The sequence below is a fragment of the Carica papaya genome, chromosome 5 (genome assembly GCF_054855325.1).
Source record: "Carica papaya isolate Zhongbai chromosome 5, ASM5485532v1, whole genome shotgun sequence".
NCBI classification, from domain to species: Eukaryota; Viridiplantae; Streptophyta; class Magnoliopsida; order Brassicales; family Caricaceae; genus Carica; species Carica papaya.
The window spans coordinates 6641269-6655763 of NC_142313.1; the positions used below are offsets into that span (position 1 = coordinate 6641269).

Consider the following 14495-nt stretch of genomic DNA (forward strand, 5'->3'; position numbering starts at 1 on the left):
TGAATATTCTTAATTTCTAAAATTTGTGCATCAAATAATATAATAAGATCGACGCTCTCTCTCAGTTCTCATTTGCCGGTTCTGTTTATCTAAAAGAGAAGTTTCGGAAGAAGACGTGGACGGGAAATTTTTTTTTTTTTTTAAAAAATGAAGCAGAGAAGGTGAGGCGACCGAGATAAGTGAATAAGATGCGAACGCGTTTGATCGAAAATCAGAGGGAATGACTGGAGGTTATTGCTGCGGAAAAGAAAGAACCCGAAAGGAGGCAAGCTCAGATTCTATCAAAGGTGAAGAGAGATTGTCGTGGAAAATGGGGAAGAAGATGAATTAGAAGTAATAGAGGAGAGGCTGGGAAGAAGTAAAATGAAAGAAAAAAGAAGATAAAGAATGAGACAGGCACCAAGAACGAGCTTAAAGAGAAAGGAGAAAACCTTTTTGAATGTGCGGGTTTCCTCTGTTAGTTTTCTTTTCTCCTTTGCCTTGCACGATGAGGGCTCGGGATGAGTTAATTCGAATTTTCTTTTCTGGTAGGTTTCTGTTTAGCTTTAATCTTTTGCTTAATTTAATTGATTTTTGTGATGGGTAAATTCCAAATTTGTTGAAGATTTTGGATTTCGGCAAGATTTTCAGCAAATAATGTTTATTTATTTTTGCCATTTTTCCAAAATTTAAAGAGAGAGAGAGAGAGAGAGAGATAAAAGACAGAGAGAGAGAGAGAGAGCAGCGGTGTTGACTTCTGTTTTTTTTTTTTTCATGTGATAAGGAATTAAACAACCAAACAATTTTGGTTCAAAATTAACAGTTTTAGTGGTCTTAAATCTTGAAAAAAATTAAAAAGTTTGAACACTATTTTAAAACCAAAAAAAAATAATAATAATTTAGGATTAAGATAAAAATAACTAAAGTTCATAAATTAAATGTAGCAGACCCGGTAATTCAAAATAGAAATTATATTATAAATATTTAATGCGGAAGCGAAATCAAAATTTCGGTTAACATCCCTTACACGAAAACCAAAAACGTACTTAAAATATAAAAGATTAAACTAACTAAGAGAGAAACTCGAAAATAAAACTATGAGTATGACTACAGAGTCTCTAGGCATCCCCTTCGTCGTCCTCCTGCGGAACGGGCTCGGGAACCATGTCTTCCTGATCTGAAATGGTTAAATAAGGAGTGAGCTACACTAGCCCAGTAAGAACATCACGATATCTCACCGTCACGGAGGTAAAGATGGGTAGAAAAACACAAAAGACCAATGGAGCATGATTTACAACAAATCCTTTTTTATTTCTGATAAAACCTTTACCATCCACTTATCTCGGTGGAATTCATGAAGCAATATAAGAAAATAATAGCATTATCACAATCATAGAATAACATAAGCTGTAAAACATAGCACTTATCACGCATTTTGTAATTCAATCATTATACAACATATTCTTTTCTCATTTACCAGCCTACTAGTATCCATGGGGTCCATAGGGGTCCCGCTACCCGTTAACCTTTAACATTCATAATCGGTTTCCAATGCCGTCCCCATACCCCGTCCGGTATGGGCGCCAAAACCATAAGATCTCCATACCCCGTCCGGCATGTGAGACCACAATCCCGGTAGGGTTCCCTACGGACCCGGTCCGTCCACCATCTCCCAGGATATCTAGTCAGGCTGACTCCATCATATAATTATCAGTCTACACAATCTTTCATTTTCCTTTTCCTCAATAAGCATCATTAATTCACATTTAAACAAGCAAATCGTAATTCATGCCAAACAGACAACATACAGTATCAGTTCTTCAGTCATTCAACCCATAATTAATAAAACAGTAATATATGCACTCGAAACTATAAAATGAACACATCAAACCTCATAATGCATTTAAAGCTGTAAAACAGACCAAATAACAGTAAATCATCAATCAGACTAGACTCGGGCTCCATTAGCAACCTTAAGCAATTTCACACATGCGTTAATTCAAGAAATACCGTTTTATCATTTTGAACTTTAATACCGTGATAGGAAATAGGGTGAGGGGTCCTTACTTGTTTTCAGGATCCAAATACGATTCACAGTGCGCCTACAGGCCGTCCAAATTTTCCCTGAATTTTTCCCGGGGAAACTGAAACACACTAACGGTACTTGCACGTGTTCCAAAAAAAACCCAAATTAGGCCCAGGGCCTCTTTCGGCCCAAATTGCAACTCCGGCACGGCGGCTCCGCCGTGCTCCGGCGACAGCGCCGCCGCTGGCGGCGGCGAGTCGCCTCGGGTTGGCTGTTTTCGGCCGTTTTCGGCCGAATTCGGTCATACTCGCATCGGCCCCTGTGAGAAAACAGCTCTAGGGCCCTCGAGGGGCCAAAAAATCACGGAAAAACGGAGCTTACCGGCGGCGGCGCTCTCGGGTGCGGCGGCTCTCCGGTGAGGTTCGTGTTTTGGTGATTCGGCTCCGGTCAACCTGTAGAGAAAAGAATGGTGATCACGGTGATATAAAAATTGCATCAAACGGAGGCTGGGAAGGGCCTCGTCGGAGGTAAAAACCGAGAGGGGGCGCGGCGGCGCCGCTGGTCTTCGGCCGCGTATTCCGACCGTTTGGCCGGGATTTTGGCTTCGATTTGGCCATAGGAGGAATCAACGTGGAAAAACGAGTCGGGGGTATGAAATTTACCTCGATCGGCGGTCGGAAATTTCCCCGGTGCGGCGGCGGGTGGCGGCGGTCGGCCTCTGGTTCGTCTTCTCCGGCGAGCGGCAGGCGGCTAGGGTTTGTGGTCTGGTGTGGGGGTTCTATTTATAACCCCTTGCCCTTTGATCTCAGCCGTCCATTTTGTTTTAATCTGGGCCGTCCGTTTTTGATTAAATCTGGGTCGTCCGTGCGATTAAATCTGGGCCGTCTGATCACACAATTGATCTGGGCCGTCCGATCGCGCCCACGCGGATCGCCAACGTGGCCCGTTCAGGAGCGACGTGGTCTTGCCACGTGGCAGGCCCCGGTTGGCTGGGACTGCTGACCGGGCCTACTGACGTGGCTGCCGACGTGGTTTTTTTTTTTTTTTTTTTCCCTCGGTCCGGGCGCTACATTAAATCATTAATTCGTTCTAATAATAAAATAATTTTAATTTATTTTCTTGTATTTTTCTCTTTTAAACAAATTAAACATAAATAATTTTCATATAAATATGTTGTTTGAGATTGTAGGTTTATTATCTCTTGGATAAACCAACCCCAACAGCAATAAAGAGCAGTTCTTTTCGGCCCAAGACCCGTTAAAGCCCAAACCGAAGAACCCAATTTGGAAACCCAGCCCGTTACTAGCAATACCTTAATGTTTCGGAGGTGCTTCTGGTGTCTTCATCAGTTGTCCAGATCGATACTGTGAAGAGGGAGAAAAGCTGCCAAGATCGGAGAGAAGCTTGCATAGCACAGTGGGAGAGTGGTAGTCATTGGTCGAGGAGACCTTTAAGCGAGAAAGAGGAAGAACGTCGGTCCGAGGAGAAATCTAGAGAAGCAAACTTCGAGGAATCAGAGTTTGTGGTTTCGAGGTTGCAGCAAATCAAAGTCTGAAGCACAGGGAAGCAGAACCTTAGCAAAGAAAAACTCGGGTTTGAAAGGGACTGGACGGAGGAAGAGCTTCGAAGCTGGCGACGTGCTCTGGGTTCGGAACCCTCTTTCGGCTATATAGGGAAATTTGAAAAGCAGGAAGAGGGAGAGAGTGCGGACTTTGGGTTTGCGAGAGGAAAAATCTGAAAACAAAGGGGATTGGGGAGGGAGAGAAGTGAGAGAGCGAACGGGGAGGGAGAAGGGAGGAGTAAGCGGAAAGGAGTTTGAAAAGGAGTGAAATTAGAGGGTGATTTGGGGAGAGCAAGCCGAGGAAGATAAAAAGAGAGGGAGAGAAATTCGTGTGTGGGGAAAGCTAGGGCCTCGGGTTAGAGAAACTGAGGGAGATTGAAGAGTGGAAAAAGCAGAAAGAAGGACACCTGGCTTCGTGGTGATTTGCAGAAAAAGGTATAATCCTACTTTCCCTTCTAAAATAAATCCTCGCTCGCAGAGAATTGAACTTGTTTCAAAATTCATTGAGTAGCTAGAGTGACCATGTTTTATGTATTTTGATACTCGGCGGAGAATGTTTGTCCATTAAAGTTAAAGTTATTTTTATGATGTTTCTTCTTGATGAATCTTGATTGTTTCGTTGTTAATGCCTTTGTATCAGTTAATCATTATTCCTGTTGTTGGCTTAATATTATATAGGTTATTTGAACATCTTTTTTATGTTGCCTTCTAATTGGCATGAATCTTAATCTTGTTATTTTGCTAGTTGTTATCAAACATAAATCAGTGCTTATGTAATCTGTTTTTGAGATTTTATTCTCCCTTTTTTTTTTTGGGAACTTGCATGCGGGTTCTTGTTCACATCTGATTCAGTGGATTTAATGGAATGTGCGTTTTCATATCCTTGTTTCCTAAGTGAGAAGTATGTTGGGAGGATGGGAATTGATATTCTGGTGAAGACATTTTAACTTTTAAAGTCTTCTATTATTGTTTTTTTACTCTTGGGTACATGGAGGAACTAGAAGTCAATATCACTATTTGGAGCACATCCATAATCTGTTCGGTGATCTCTTGGTTGGAGTTTGGTGCCCAGTGTTTGTTTTGAGCACCTTGCAATTTGTCCTCCTTTACTTGGTTTTTCCATTATAGGTATTTTAGTATTGTATGTGCAATATTTCTCTTTGGTTATTTTGCCCACCATCATTCACATGATAAACATAAGTATTAGATAAAGTCCTGATGTTTATCATTTGGTTTGCCCACAGCAAGGTTCAGCCTCCTCTTTTAGCTGCATGTCCTACCTCAGTCTTTTCTATGGTCGATAATGTTTTATTGTATTTTGTTTGGAGGTCTAAAGGTGAAAAAAGAAAAAAAGGAAGTTTTTTAGTTGTTGTCTGTGGTCCATTTGCCCATTAAAATCTGGTCTTAGGTTTTTGATACGAAAATAACTTACTTTAGGTGCCTAACTAGACTTTTTTTAAATTTTCTTTTTCTTTGGTTTTTTCTTTGTTACTTCTTATTTATTTCCATTTAAATCAAAATCAAAATTTTTTAGTCAAAATCAATGAAATTGTGCCACCAAGTGGGTCCTTCACTTGTGTCCACTTAGGACTATTTTTGTGGAAGTCATATTTCTCTAAATTGATCAGCACATGTTTTGATGTCTAATCCCACCTTGAATGGATTAATTCCCCGTATAATTTTATAAAAAAAAATATTATATCTTTATGGAGTCCTTTTTGGTTCTTGCATTACTGTGGTTGTGACTGGACCAACTGGACTGGACCCTCCTGTTTGGTTTGGTCTTCAATCCTGAAAGGACCTGACAAATCATCTCAGTCTGCACCCTCATGGTTTTGTACCAATGAACACCGATGACCCATAGGGGAAGTGATAATTGAGACATAGCAGCAGTCGTAAAGACTACTTTATTGTAACTTCATATGTTTGTTTTGTATATAGACTAGTTAATTAATGTTCTCCTTACCTTATTTTAGCTTTAGTGCGATTTCATCTTTCTGATGATTGACTTTTTGATTACATGGGGTGTAAAGCCTATCCAGTGGATAGACACCCATCGTTCTCTTGAGGGAGAATGGGTTCAAATCCCCACATATGCTGCTATCTTGTGCCAAGAAAAGAAAACATTCTACCAAAGAAGAACCTTTAGTTACACATAATCGATAAGTTTGATTGTCACACGCAGTTTTTACTATTGAATTGAGTTGCATTTTAACTGAAGTCCCAACTTTACCTTGAATACAAATATCGCAACTGGGATTCTTCCTTGGGAGCTAGTTAGGCTAACTGTTAAATTGGCAGGAAGTTGAAATGAGCTCGGCAACATCCAAAAAGAAGGGAACTCCTCAGATTGTTACATTGGATAAAGCATTGAAACTGGTAAATCTATCCCCCTCCACTAGTGAATTCATATTTTAAGTGTTTTATGTTGGATCCTGCGTCTTTTTCTTTTTTTTTTTTGAATAAGATGTTGGATCCTATGTCTTAATAGCTTAAAGCATTTAAGGCCAACATACACCAAAAAAGAATTGTACACATGCATAGTTTTTTTTACGCATACAAAAAGGAAGTGAGCAAGGCGGACTAAATACATAGCCACATTGTGGAGATTTCCTGTAAATCTTCTTTTATGTGCCCATGCTTCTTTTGGCATCGAGCTAACACACTACTGATGTGCAGGCTGAACAATGGGTTAATAGCATGACTTCTGCAGAGGATGAACCTACGAGTGTAGAATCAGAGGGCAGACCTCCAAGGTCAGTGCTGCTTGCTTTACATTCTCTCTCCTGTCTTTTTTTTTCCGCTGTTAGCTGAGTTCTCTAACTTTTTTTTTTATAGGCTTGGACTAGGTGCAAAAGTATCACGTCAATTCAAATTCCGTCCTTCAAATGATCCAGTTGAAAGGAAATTACATGCCAAGTTGGATTCTAGGAAAAGAAAGGCTGCCAAATATACAGAGGAGTCCAGCCCAGCAGCTAGAGACGAATGCCTTGACGATGATGTTGATGAGGAGGATTTGGAAAGCAGAAGTAGTGTGTTTGCCAAGAGGAGAGCAGATCGTAAGGCTTCATCTTTACAAACAAACAATAAACAGAAGAAGTAGTAACTTCTAGCCTTTTGATTGTAAACATCCTTATTATTTTCTTCATGTAAACCTGATAGGTTTCCATTTTCAGGCAACAGAGAAATACCCTTTTTTGTCTACTTCGCGCTTTACGTTCAATAAATATGGTAGTGAATGAATATATACAGTTCAGTTAGTTGGAGTTGGCCTTCTATGCGCTTTTGAGGCTTATAAAAGCAGGTGACCGTAGGAGAAGAAATTCATTACATATAAACGCTCCATCACAGTTCAATAGTTTTCCTATGGTTAAAAAGTGCAACGCAACATAGCACTTAAGAGAGTAACTGGATTATAAACTAAGAAAAAAAAAAAAAGAAGTTTACAGATAAGTTTGAGCAATTTTAGACTTTCTGAATGTTCAAAACTGCAATTTTACACGTCACAATCATGAACTGAAATATAGTTGATGTAGGTGCTTCTATAGATGGAGGATGAGAGGACACTAGTATATTTTAGTGTAAGCAGAACTAGCAAGAAGTAATTAGCATAATCCCCTTATTAATTTTCATCAAGTCAAATTGTGAAAAGTAAACTAAGAAAAAAACAAGTTTCCAGATAAGTTTTAGCATTTCTAGACTTTCTGAAAGTTCAAAACTGCAATTTTACACACCACAATCATATAGGTAAAGTAGGTGCTTGTATAGATAGAGGATGAGAGGACACCAGCATATTTTAGTTTAAGCAGAACTAGCAAGAAGTAATTAGCATAATCCTCTTTATTAATTTTCATCAAGTCAAATTGTGAGAAGTACAACAATCACAGTTTCTGCTCCATACATTCAAAGAGTTGAGGAACAGATCTTATTTTCTCTTTCCTTTTATGCAAATCAACAGTAGTCAAAGCTTCCAACACTCCCAAACTTGTAGATACAAAAGAAATAAAAATGAGATTTTAAAAGATCAATTCATAAAGATGAAAGAGAAGAATTAACGGAATCAAACCAAGAAGAAAGAAACCCAAAAAAAAAACACCCTCAACACACCAAATTCTACAAACTCTACAATGAGAAGAACATTTTCTTTTTGTAGTCAACTAGTGAAAAGCACAGGTAAGAGCTATCATATTTGTCATTGCCAAGAAAAGACAGAAAAACAGAGTTGGTATTCTAATACCATGCTGATGAAGAAAGAATCCTCCGATACTTTCCGCTTTCTAGAGCTTCTGCACTAATTGCTAAGGGATATAAATTCTGTAGTATCTACATGATTTCAGTGGCAAGGTCAGTAACAGCAGTGGAGTTGTGTGTAAGGTCTATGAGACTGTGATAGTTAACCTAAAGCCCATCCCAGCTTCGCACGACGTTGATGCACAGGATAGAGGCAATTTTCCCCCACTCTGATGTAAGGTGAGTTCAATTATTGATGTGGAAAAAAATGAGCACCACCTTTCCTGCTTAATCCTGTCCATTTTCCTTGGACACAGCCAGAAGAGCAGAATGTTCAGACTCTACACTAGCATTGAAAGAGCTGAATATAGTTTCCTCAATAAGTTCATCAAGTATCATTTCACCCATCTCAATGCCGATACAATCTGTATCAAATCGGAGGTCCATCCATATTCCAGCTTTAGCCATGTCTTTCCTGACTATCTGCTCCAGTGTACGAGGCAGTGGCATGGGAAGCACATGCAAATAGACTCTTTCCTGAACCTCACAGATAATATTTTCCATTTTCGGAAGAGGCTGAAATTTTGGTTTAACAAATGATACCCAGGGGGAGCAGCCACATTGGTTCCCACAGACCTCTGCAATAACTTCATTAATGCAATCAAAGAGGAGCTTCTGGTCATAACAAAGCTGGTTGGGAAAGAACTCTACTTCATCGCACAATGATGGTTCAAGGAGCTGCTCTGAAGAAAGTGATTTGATATATATTTCTTCCCAGTTCATGCCCGCAGTTTCAAGAACCCCTCTCACGTGCTCAAATAATGATCTCTTGTCATCCATAAAAGTTGTCACATGGTTACCTTGATCTGTGGCTGGAGAGTCATTTTCTTCAAATTGAATACGCAGCGGTTGCATTAGTTTTTCAACTGGAAGTTAGTAAATAGATTAGCTCAACATCAATAAGTGGATAGTTGAAACACGTAGAGAACTTTTCTTATGCCTACCAGAATGGAGCCTGGTATTTGCAGGACTGATGTCATCCTCTGTAAATAGTGGCTCAAGAACAGATACAGGACTTGGCCGCTCCAGAACATCACTAGCACTGTCTTGATATTCCAACTTTTTAGTAGAAGAGTTCAATGGAGAAACTAGAGGAGATGGTGGTGGTGGGCTCTCATCAGAGCGATCCTGGAAAGAGACATAGAGGTTTTCCAATAAATTAGGACTCCTATAAAGCCATAGCAACTGAAGAAAGAAACTACAAGGGTGAAAAATTTAATGAATCTCCCGTTGTACTTAACTGTGGTTTGTACACATGCTAAATTCACCTCTAAGTACAAGACTTTAGCATCTCGTGTCACAGAAAGGAAAAATCAGTCTATAACTATCTACAAGTAATAATAGTAAACCTGTTTCAAGCATTCGGGATCCTTCTTTCCATCACGAACTTCAGATATATCACCACATTGATCATCTATTTCAATGGAAGAAATAGATGGTTCTATGGATGTGTCCAGTATTGTCTTCTCTTCCAGTGCTATAATTTCAGTTGCTTTAGAGATCTGGATACTACCTGAAGAAGTTTTATAAGCAGGCAACTATTAGTCTCAAAACAGACTTTTGTGAACAGCCAGGTATTAGTCTAAAAGTATTAGTGTTAAAAAATAAAAAAACTTCTGTCTCTATGCCTTTTACAATCAAAATGGAGAATTGAAATTGAAAATTGAAAAGAAACAGTACCTTCAAAAAACATTTCCTCTCTATTAGAGCAAGTCTTGTCCCCAATGTTATCATCTTCTTCCGTTAGCTTAACAGGATCTAGGTTAAGAGCTTCTATTTTACTGTCAAGTCTATCCTCTGAAATGCATGGTTGAGCCTCTGGGTTTTCTGTTGTTTGTCCTGAGAGGCTAACATGGTTTTCTTGCTCATTTTCATTCACCTTCTGGAACCTTTCAGAGATTGAAAATCTTTTTTGTGCTGTGACAAAATTATGCTCCCAATCAGTTCCAGGGCTGCCAATGGGAGTGGTGTTATATTCAGGAAGAGAAAGAATCCTCCCTAAGGTTTTTGGAATTTTTTTGCTTGAAATATCCACATCATCATCCCCATTGCTCAGCATCTCAGATAGATGTTTCTTGGCCTCAAGATAGATGTTGGACACCCCTTGATTTGGACTCCCACTTTCATGTTCCCTACCTATTTCATAGTCCTTCAGCTTGTTCCTGTCTCCTTTCTTCATCCAAATTGAAGGTTTTGCCATTTTTTCAATAAAGAAGTGCTCTTTTGATGGGGAGTTCCTTCTAACCTTTTCCTTAGTCCCTTTGTCAGAGTCCCCTGAATTTTGATGCTCAGCAGAAAATCTTGTAGAGACTCCATCTGAAGAGATTCTTTGCTGCTCCTTTCCAATAGCATATTTCAACTTTCTTTTAATTTCACTAAGAAAAAAGTGGGAACCGACTCTTTCACTCTGCTCCTTCTCTCTCACAATGTAGTGAGACTGGGGTGATGAGCCAACAATGTCTCCAGCTTCAGAATTTAGAAAGGTTTTTGGCCCTGGCTTTAAAATAACAATTCGATTTGAAGTTTGACTGGGTTTATTTTCATTCAAAAGGTTTCCATGCTGAGACTTGGCCTTTCTCCTGAAGAAGTTGTGCTGTTTTCGACTGGCAAGTACATCAGATTTTGATACATCACCAAGCTCTTTTTCTGGAAAGTTATGATCTACAACTGGTTTGAGGTTTTCTTCTTTCTCTGCCTGAGCATTTTGCAAGTCCTGAAGATCTTTTGACAATAGTGAATCTGGATCTTGTAGGAGTCTCAGAAACAATTCCTCATCTGAACCCAAAATCTGGAGAGCTTCTGCGAAGTCCTTGGATGAAAAGATTTCGCCATCCTGTGATGGATATTTCCCATCTATGAGCCTCTGACTTATCAAGAACTTGATTATCTCGGTGAATTTTTCTTTAAATTCACGATTATTATGGTTCAATCGGGAATGCACTTCACCAGGCTGGTCATGCTTCATGCAATCTATACTTTTTTGATGGATCTGGTGGCAGAACTCTTCCATCATATTGTCTATATCAAGACTATTCATTGTTTGATGCCTTGAGTATTGATAACACTCAGACCCCAGATTTTCATTTTTATTTATATCATGAATGTTATCACAGCTTTTCTTACGGCTTCTTTTTCCTCTTCTTCGGTTCTTCCTTTTGTGCCCTTCATATTCTGAATCAGGCTGCTTTAAAATTACTTCAATATTTGTTAACTCTTTCTTTGCATCGTGCTCACTGAACATTTCTTCTTCTATGAGTTTCTTCACGCTTGGCTTGAAATTTCCTGGTGCAGCATCTTTGTCTTCACAATCCTGAAACAAGTGATTCATTCCATCTTTGAAATGTAAGTTCAACCTCTACATTCAAGACTAGTCCACAACCTCCATCCTTAAGAGAGTAAAAAAATTGTTCTTGAAGACAGAGAATCAAATTTGTCCAAGACTTACTATGGTTCCTTGACAATTCTCATTGGAAGAAGTTAATTTGTCGATCTTATTCCTTGGACGTCCAGGACCTACAAATTAAAAAGAATTTCCAAATGAACAATAGTGAAAAAGATAGGAACACAAGGCAAGTACACTACAGAAAAATCTATAATAACAATTTAGAGCAAGTACTGTACACTTGCTTCTAAAATTCATTTTTGCTCAATGAATTTCAGCAACAATAAATAGTAGAAATAGGCTATCTCACTATGTTAGTGCCTTCTTTTTACACAAACAATTTCTGTGTTTTTTCATGTCTTTACATGCTAATTTTAAGTTTCCATGCCAATCCTAGACAAAGTTCTTACCAGCAGCATGTCGGGTTCCACGTCTCTTATCTGCCAGCAGTTTCTGAGTGGATCGACCATTACGGAAATCAAACATACTCATCAAGCCCCACATACAGCCAAGCTGGTCTTTCTCATATCGCATGGGGCGTTTCTGAGATTTTTTCGGCATACTGAAAGCACAATTTTTTCGAATTTGTTATGTTCTTTCTCGTCCCTTCCAAACTTTGCTCCTTGGAAATCTGCCAACACCAGAACAGAAAAATATAGAGAGATAGAAGTTATTAGGATATCATGTGGGATATAATATCCCTCTCCAGTTTGACAAGGAAAGGAAAAATTAATAAGTGGTTTGCTTATCAGAAGGACGACGAACACCACCAGTATGAGAAATTACATATCAGTGGATATACCAGTTTCAGGTTTCCATATAGAGCTCCCAAGAGAGAAAATTTCCAATCATGAAAAGATTTATCTCAACTTTTGAACAGTACCAACATACTAAATTCAACATCTTCCAATCAAGAACTAAAAAAATCCCATTTTGTGAATCTTAAGTAAAATTGTTAAAACAAGAAAAAGAGATAAACATAAGGCTCTTATTGTAGAGTTGACTACTCATGAATGTGACTACTATCAAAAGATAAAAAAGAAAGCAAATCAAAAGAAAAAAACTTCTCCTTCTTCTCACTTCACAATGGACATCAATGGAGGCAATGGAATTTGGTGCATTCCACAAGCAGATCCTCAGACAATTTCCATATAAATTTGTAATTTCTTTAAAAGTAATAATAAAAAAATTTCCATTAGATTCATTTAGTTTATTAGCTTTATTGCCTGATCTTTTATTAAACCCTTGACTTTTATCTCACTCACGCAACTCAAGATCATAATCCAGTGTTCCCACATCAATTTGCAATCTCAATGTTAGCGAACTAATTGCGCAACAGGGAAAAAAAAAGGTGGTTTTCCATAAGGAGAAAAACTAAAAAGAGCAAACCTATCAAATTAAGTACTCTTTTTCTGTTTGAAATAGACAGCAAAGTTGGATGCATGAGACGATTACCTCAATTTCCTCTGATTCCTTTAAGCTGATAAGACCAAGAAGAAGAAGCAACAATGTAGCTGGCTATATTACCAAAACAAGTATAATCTACAACACTCCAAAGTTTCCTAAAGAGTTATGCTCAAAGATCTCATTCACCCTTTTAATCAATCACAATCCTTCAACAAGTGTGTAGAACTTATAGAGGTTGAAAAGGAATCTCTTATTGTTTGATCTTCCCTTTAACGGAGAGACCAATCCACTTCATGATCTCGGATAAAGAATTCAGTTCTGATATCCCAATTGACAAAAACTAAGCCAGGATCAACTGGGCAAGATTTGATCAGAACATACTCCATATTCAAACTAGCCTTCATAGGCCACGGGAAAACCAAAATTGCCCAGAAAACATGATTCTCTGCAAGCACAGTTTAACAACTAGGCAGAAAGAAAAAGTTTCACTGCATGCGATATCTTTAACTCTAAATCTCTGCAATTCAGAATGGAAATCTGAGAAGCAAGCCTTTTCTGGAATCCCACAATCAAATTTCTTCAAACTCACCGACAATTATCAAAACAAAACAAGTTTTCTTCAAAATTCTGCTTCAACTTCAAAGCTCCATGCGCCAGGAGGAATGTTGATACACACCCAAAATCCTCTCCTCTTCCTTAATAAAAATAATATACCTCCCGGGAAATGGAAGAAAAAAACAACTAAGGAAATGAGAAGGAAGAAGAAAAACGAAGATCAAACACTCAGAAATCTTCAATATTCAACACAAAACAAGGACTTCTTTTTTTTATGGGTGGCTAACTTTTGACAACCAAAAAGAGAGACTACATCACCGACCCACTATTTTTTATGAGGAAACCTCTGATGGGCAGGCATTAAAGACTGAGAAAAAGAGGAAAGAGAGAAGTGAGAGAGAAAAATGAGAAAGTGAAAGGAGGAGGGTGAGAAAGAGAGAACTTTAACAATGGGGGAGAGGAGTAGAAGAGGAAGAAGAATACGTGACAGTTGGGTTTTTGATGGGCCCATTTTTGAAGAGAGAGAGGCTTGGCAATGAAGAAAAGTCTCCATTTTTCCTCTCTCTACCTCCACATTCACCTATCATCCCTGTCAAATCTCTCTCTCTCTCTCTCTCTCTCTCTCTCTCTCTCTCTATATATATATATATATCTATTCGTTAGCTCTTTTGCAGAGAGAAAGAACAAAGAAAGTATCAACAGAGTGGCTACTTTATGTGGTTTTGTAGATGGATGGAAATTATGGCCATTTGAGACCTTGAGAAGATGTTGAGATATGGCTGATTTCCATTCCTTTATATATATTTATATTCTTTTACTCATTTGATACTATTTGCTAATATTAATCCATGTTTCAACTATAAACAACTTTTCATTTTTTAATTACTTTTATTTTACATTAAATATAATGGCCTAAGGTTTATATATTCTAAAATAATCTGTTTAAGAGTTCAATTAACTGACGTATTTTACTATTCAATTTTTTTTACATTTAAATTAAATTAGATAAACATGAGTTTATAAATAAATAAAATAGTGAAAATATAAGATAATAAAATTTCATAAGGTTACAATTTTATAGTTATTTTCAGCAACAGTTTCCATTTTCATTCTTTTTGTTAATTTCATCAAATTCAATCATTTGTTCTACTTTAATTTAATCAAGTTTTAAAATATTTAATTTAATTAAATACCAAAAATTACTCATTTAATTGTAAAATTTAAATCTAAAATTATATTTTGAGCAATTTAAATCCGTTTATAAAATGGGTATTTAGAAAAATAATTAAAATGAG

At 37.9% G+C, this 14495-nt stretch overlaps 2 protein-coding genes across 5 annotated transcripts; one reads left to right on the forward strand and one right to left on the reverse strand.

The window, feature by feature from the left end:
• The first annotated feature begins 129 nt into the window (after positions 1-129).
• Positions 130-6826, forward strand: LOC110820888 (pre-mRNA-splicing factor CWC22-like protein (DUF3245)). 3 transcript variants are annotated; one of them, XM_088220119.1, is made up of 5 exons: positions 130-527; positions 3195-4001; positions 5844-5945; positions 6246-6322; positions 6405-6826. In XM_088220119.1, the coding sequence occupies exons 3-5, from the start codon at positions 5877-5879 to the stop codon at positions 6667-6669; spliced, it is 411 nt and encodes a 136-aa protein (XP_088076245.1). In that variant the 5' UTR covers positions 130-527; positions 3195-4001; positions 5844-5876; the 3' UTR covers positions 6670-6826. The 3 variants fall into 3 exon arrangements, with proteins under 3 accessions (XP_088076245.1, XP_088076246.1, XP_021906193.1); XM_088220120.1 differs by having other exon boundaries at positions 5848-5945; XM_022050501.2 differs by having other exon boundaries at positions 138-527; positions 5868-5945.
• A 565-nt stretch (positions 6827-7391) lies between these two features.
• On the reverse strand, positions 7392-13975 carry TRM15 (GPI-anchored adhesin-like protein, putative (DUF3741)). 2 transcript variants are annotated; one of them, XM_088219724.1, is made up of 7 exons: positions 12694-13975; positions 11649-11869; positions 11302-11369; positions 9537-11166; positions 9206-9369; positions 8801-8984; positions 7392-8722 (listed from the first exon to the last, which is right to left on the reverse strand). In XM_088219724.1, exons 2-7 carry the CDS (start codon positions 11797-11799, stop codon positions 8085-8087), a joined length of 2835 nt encoding a protein of 944 aa, XP_088075850.1. In that variant the 5' UTR covers positions 11800-11869; positions 12694-13975; the 3' UTR covers positions 7392-8084. The 2 variants fall into 2 exon arrangements, with proteins under 2 accessions (XP_088075850.1, XP_088075851.1); XM_088219725.1 differs by lacking the exons at positions 11649-11869; positions 12694-13975 and having other exon boundaries at positions 9537-11189.
• Positions 13976-14495: the final 520 nt, after the last annotated feature.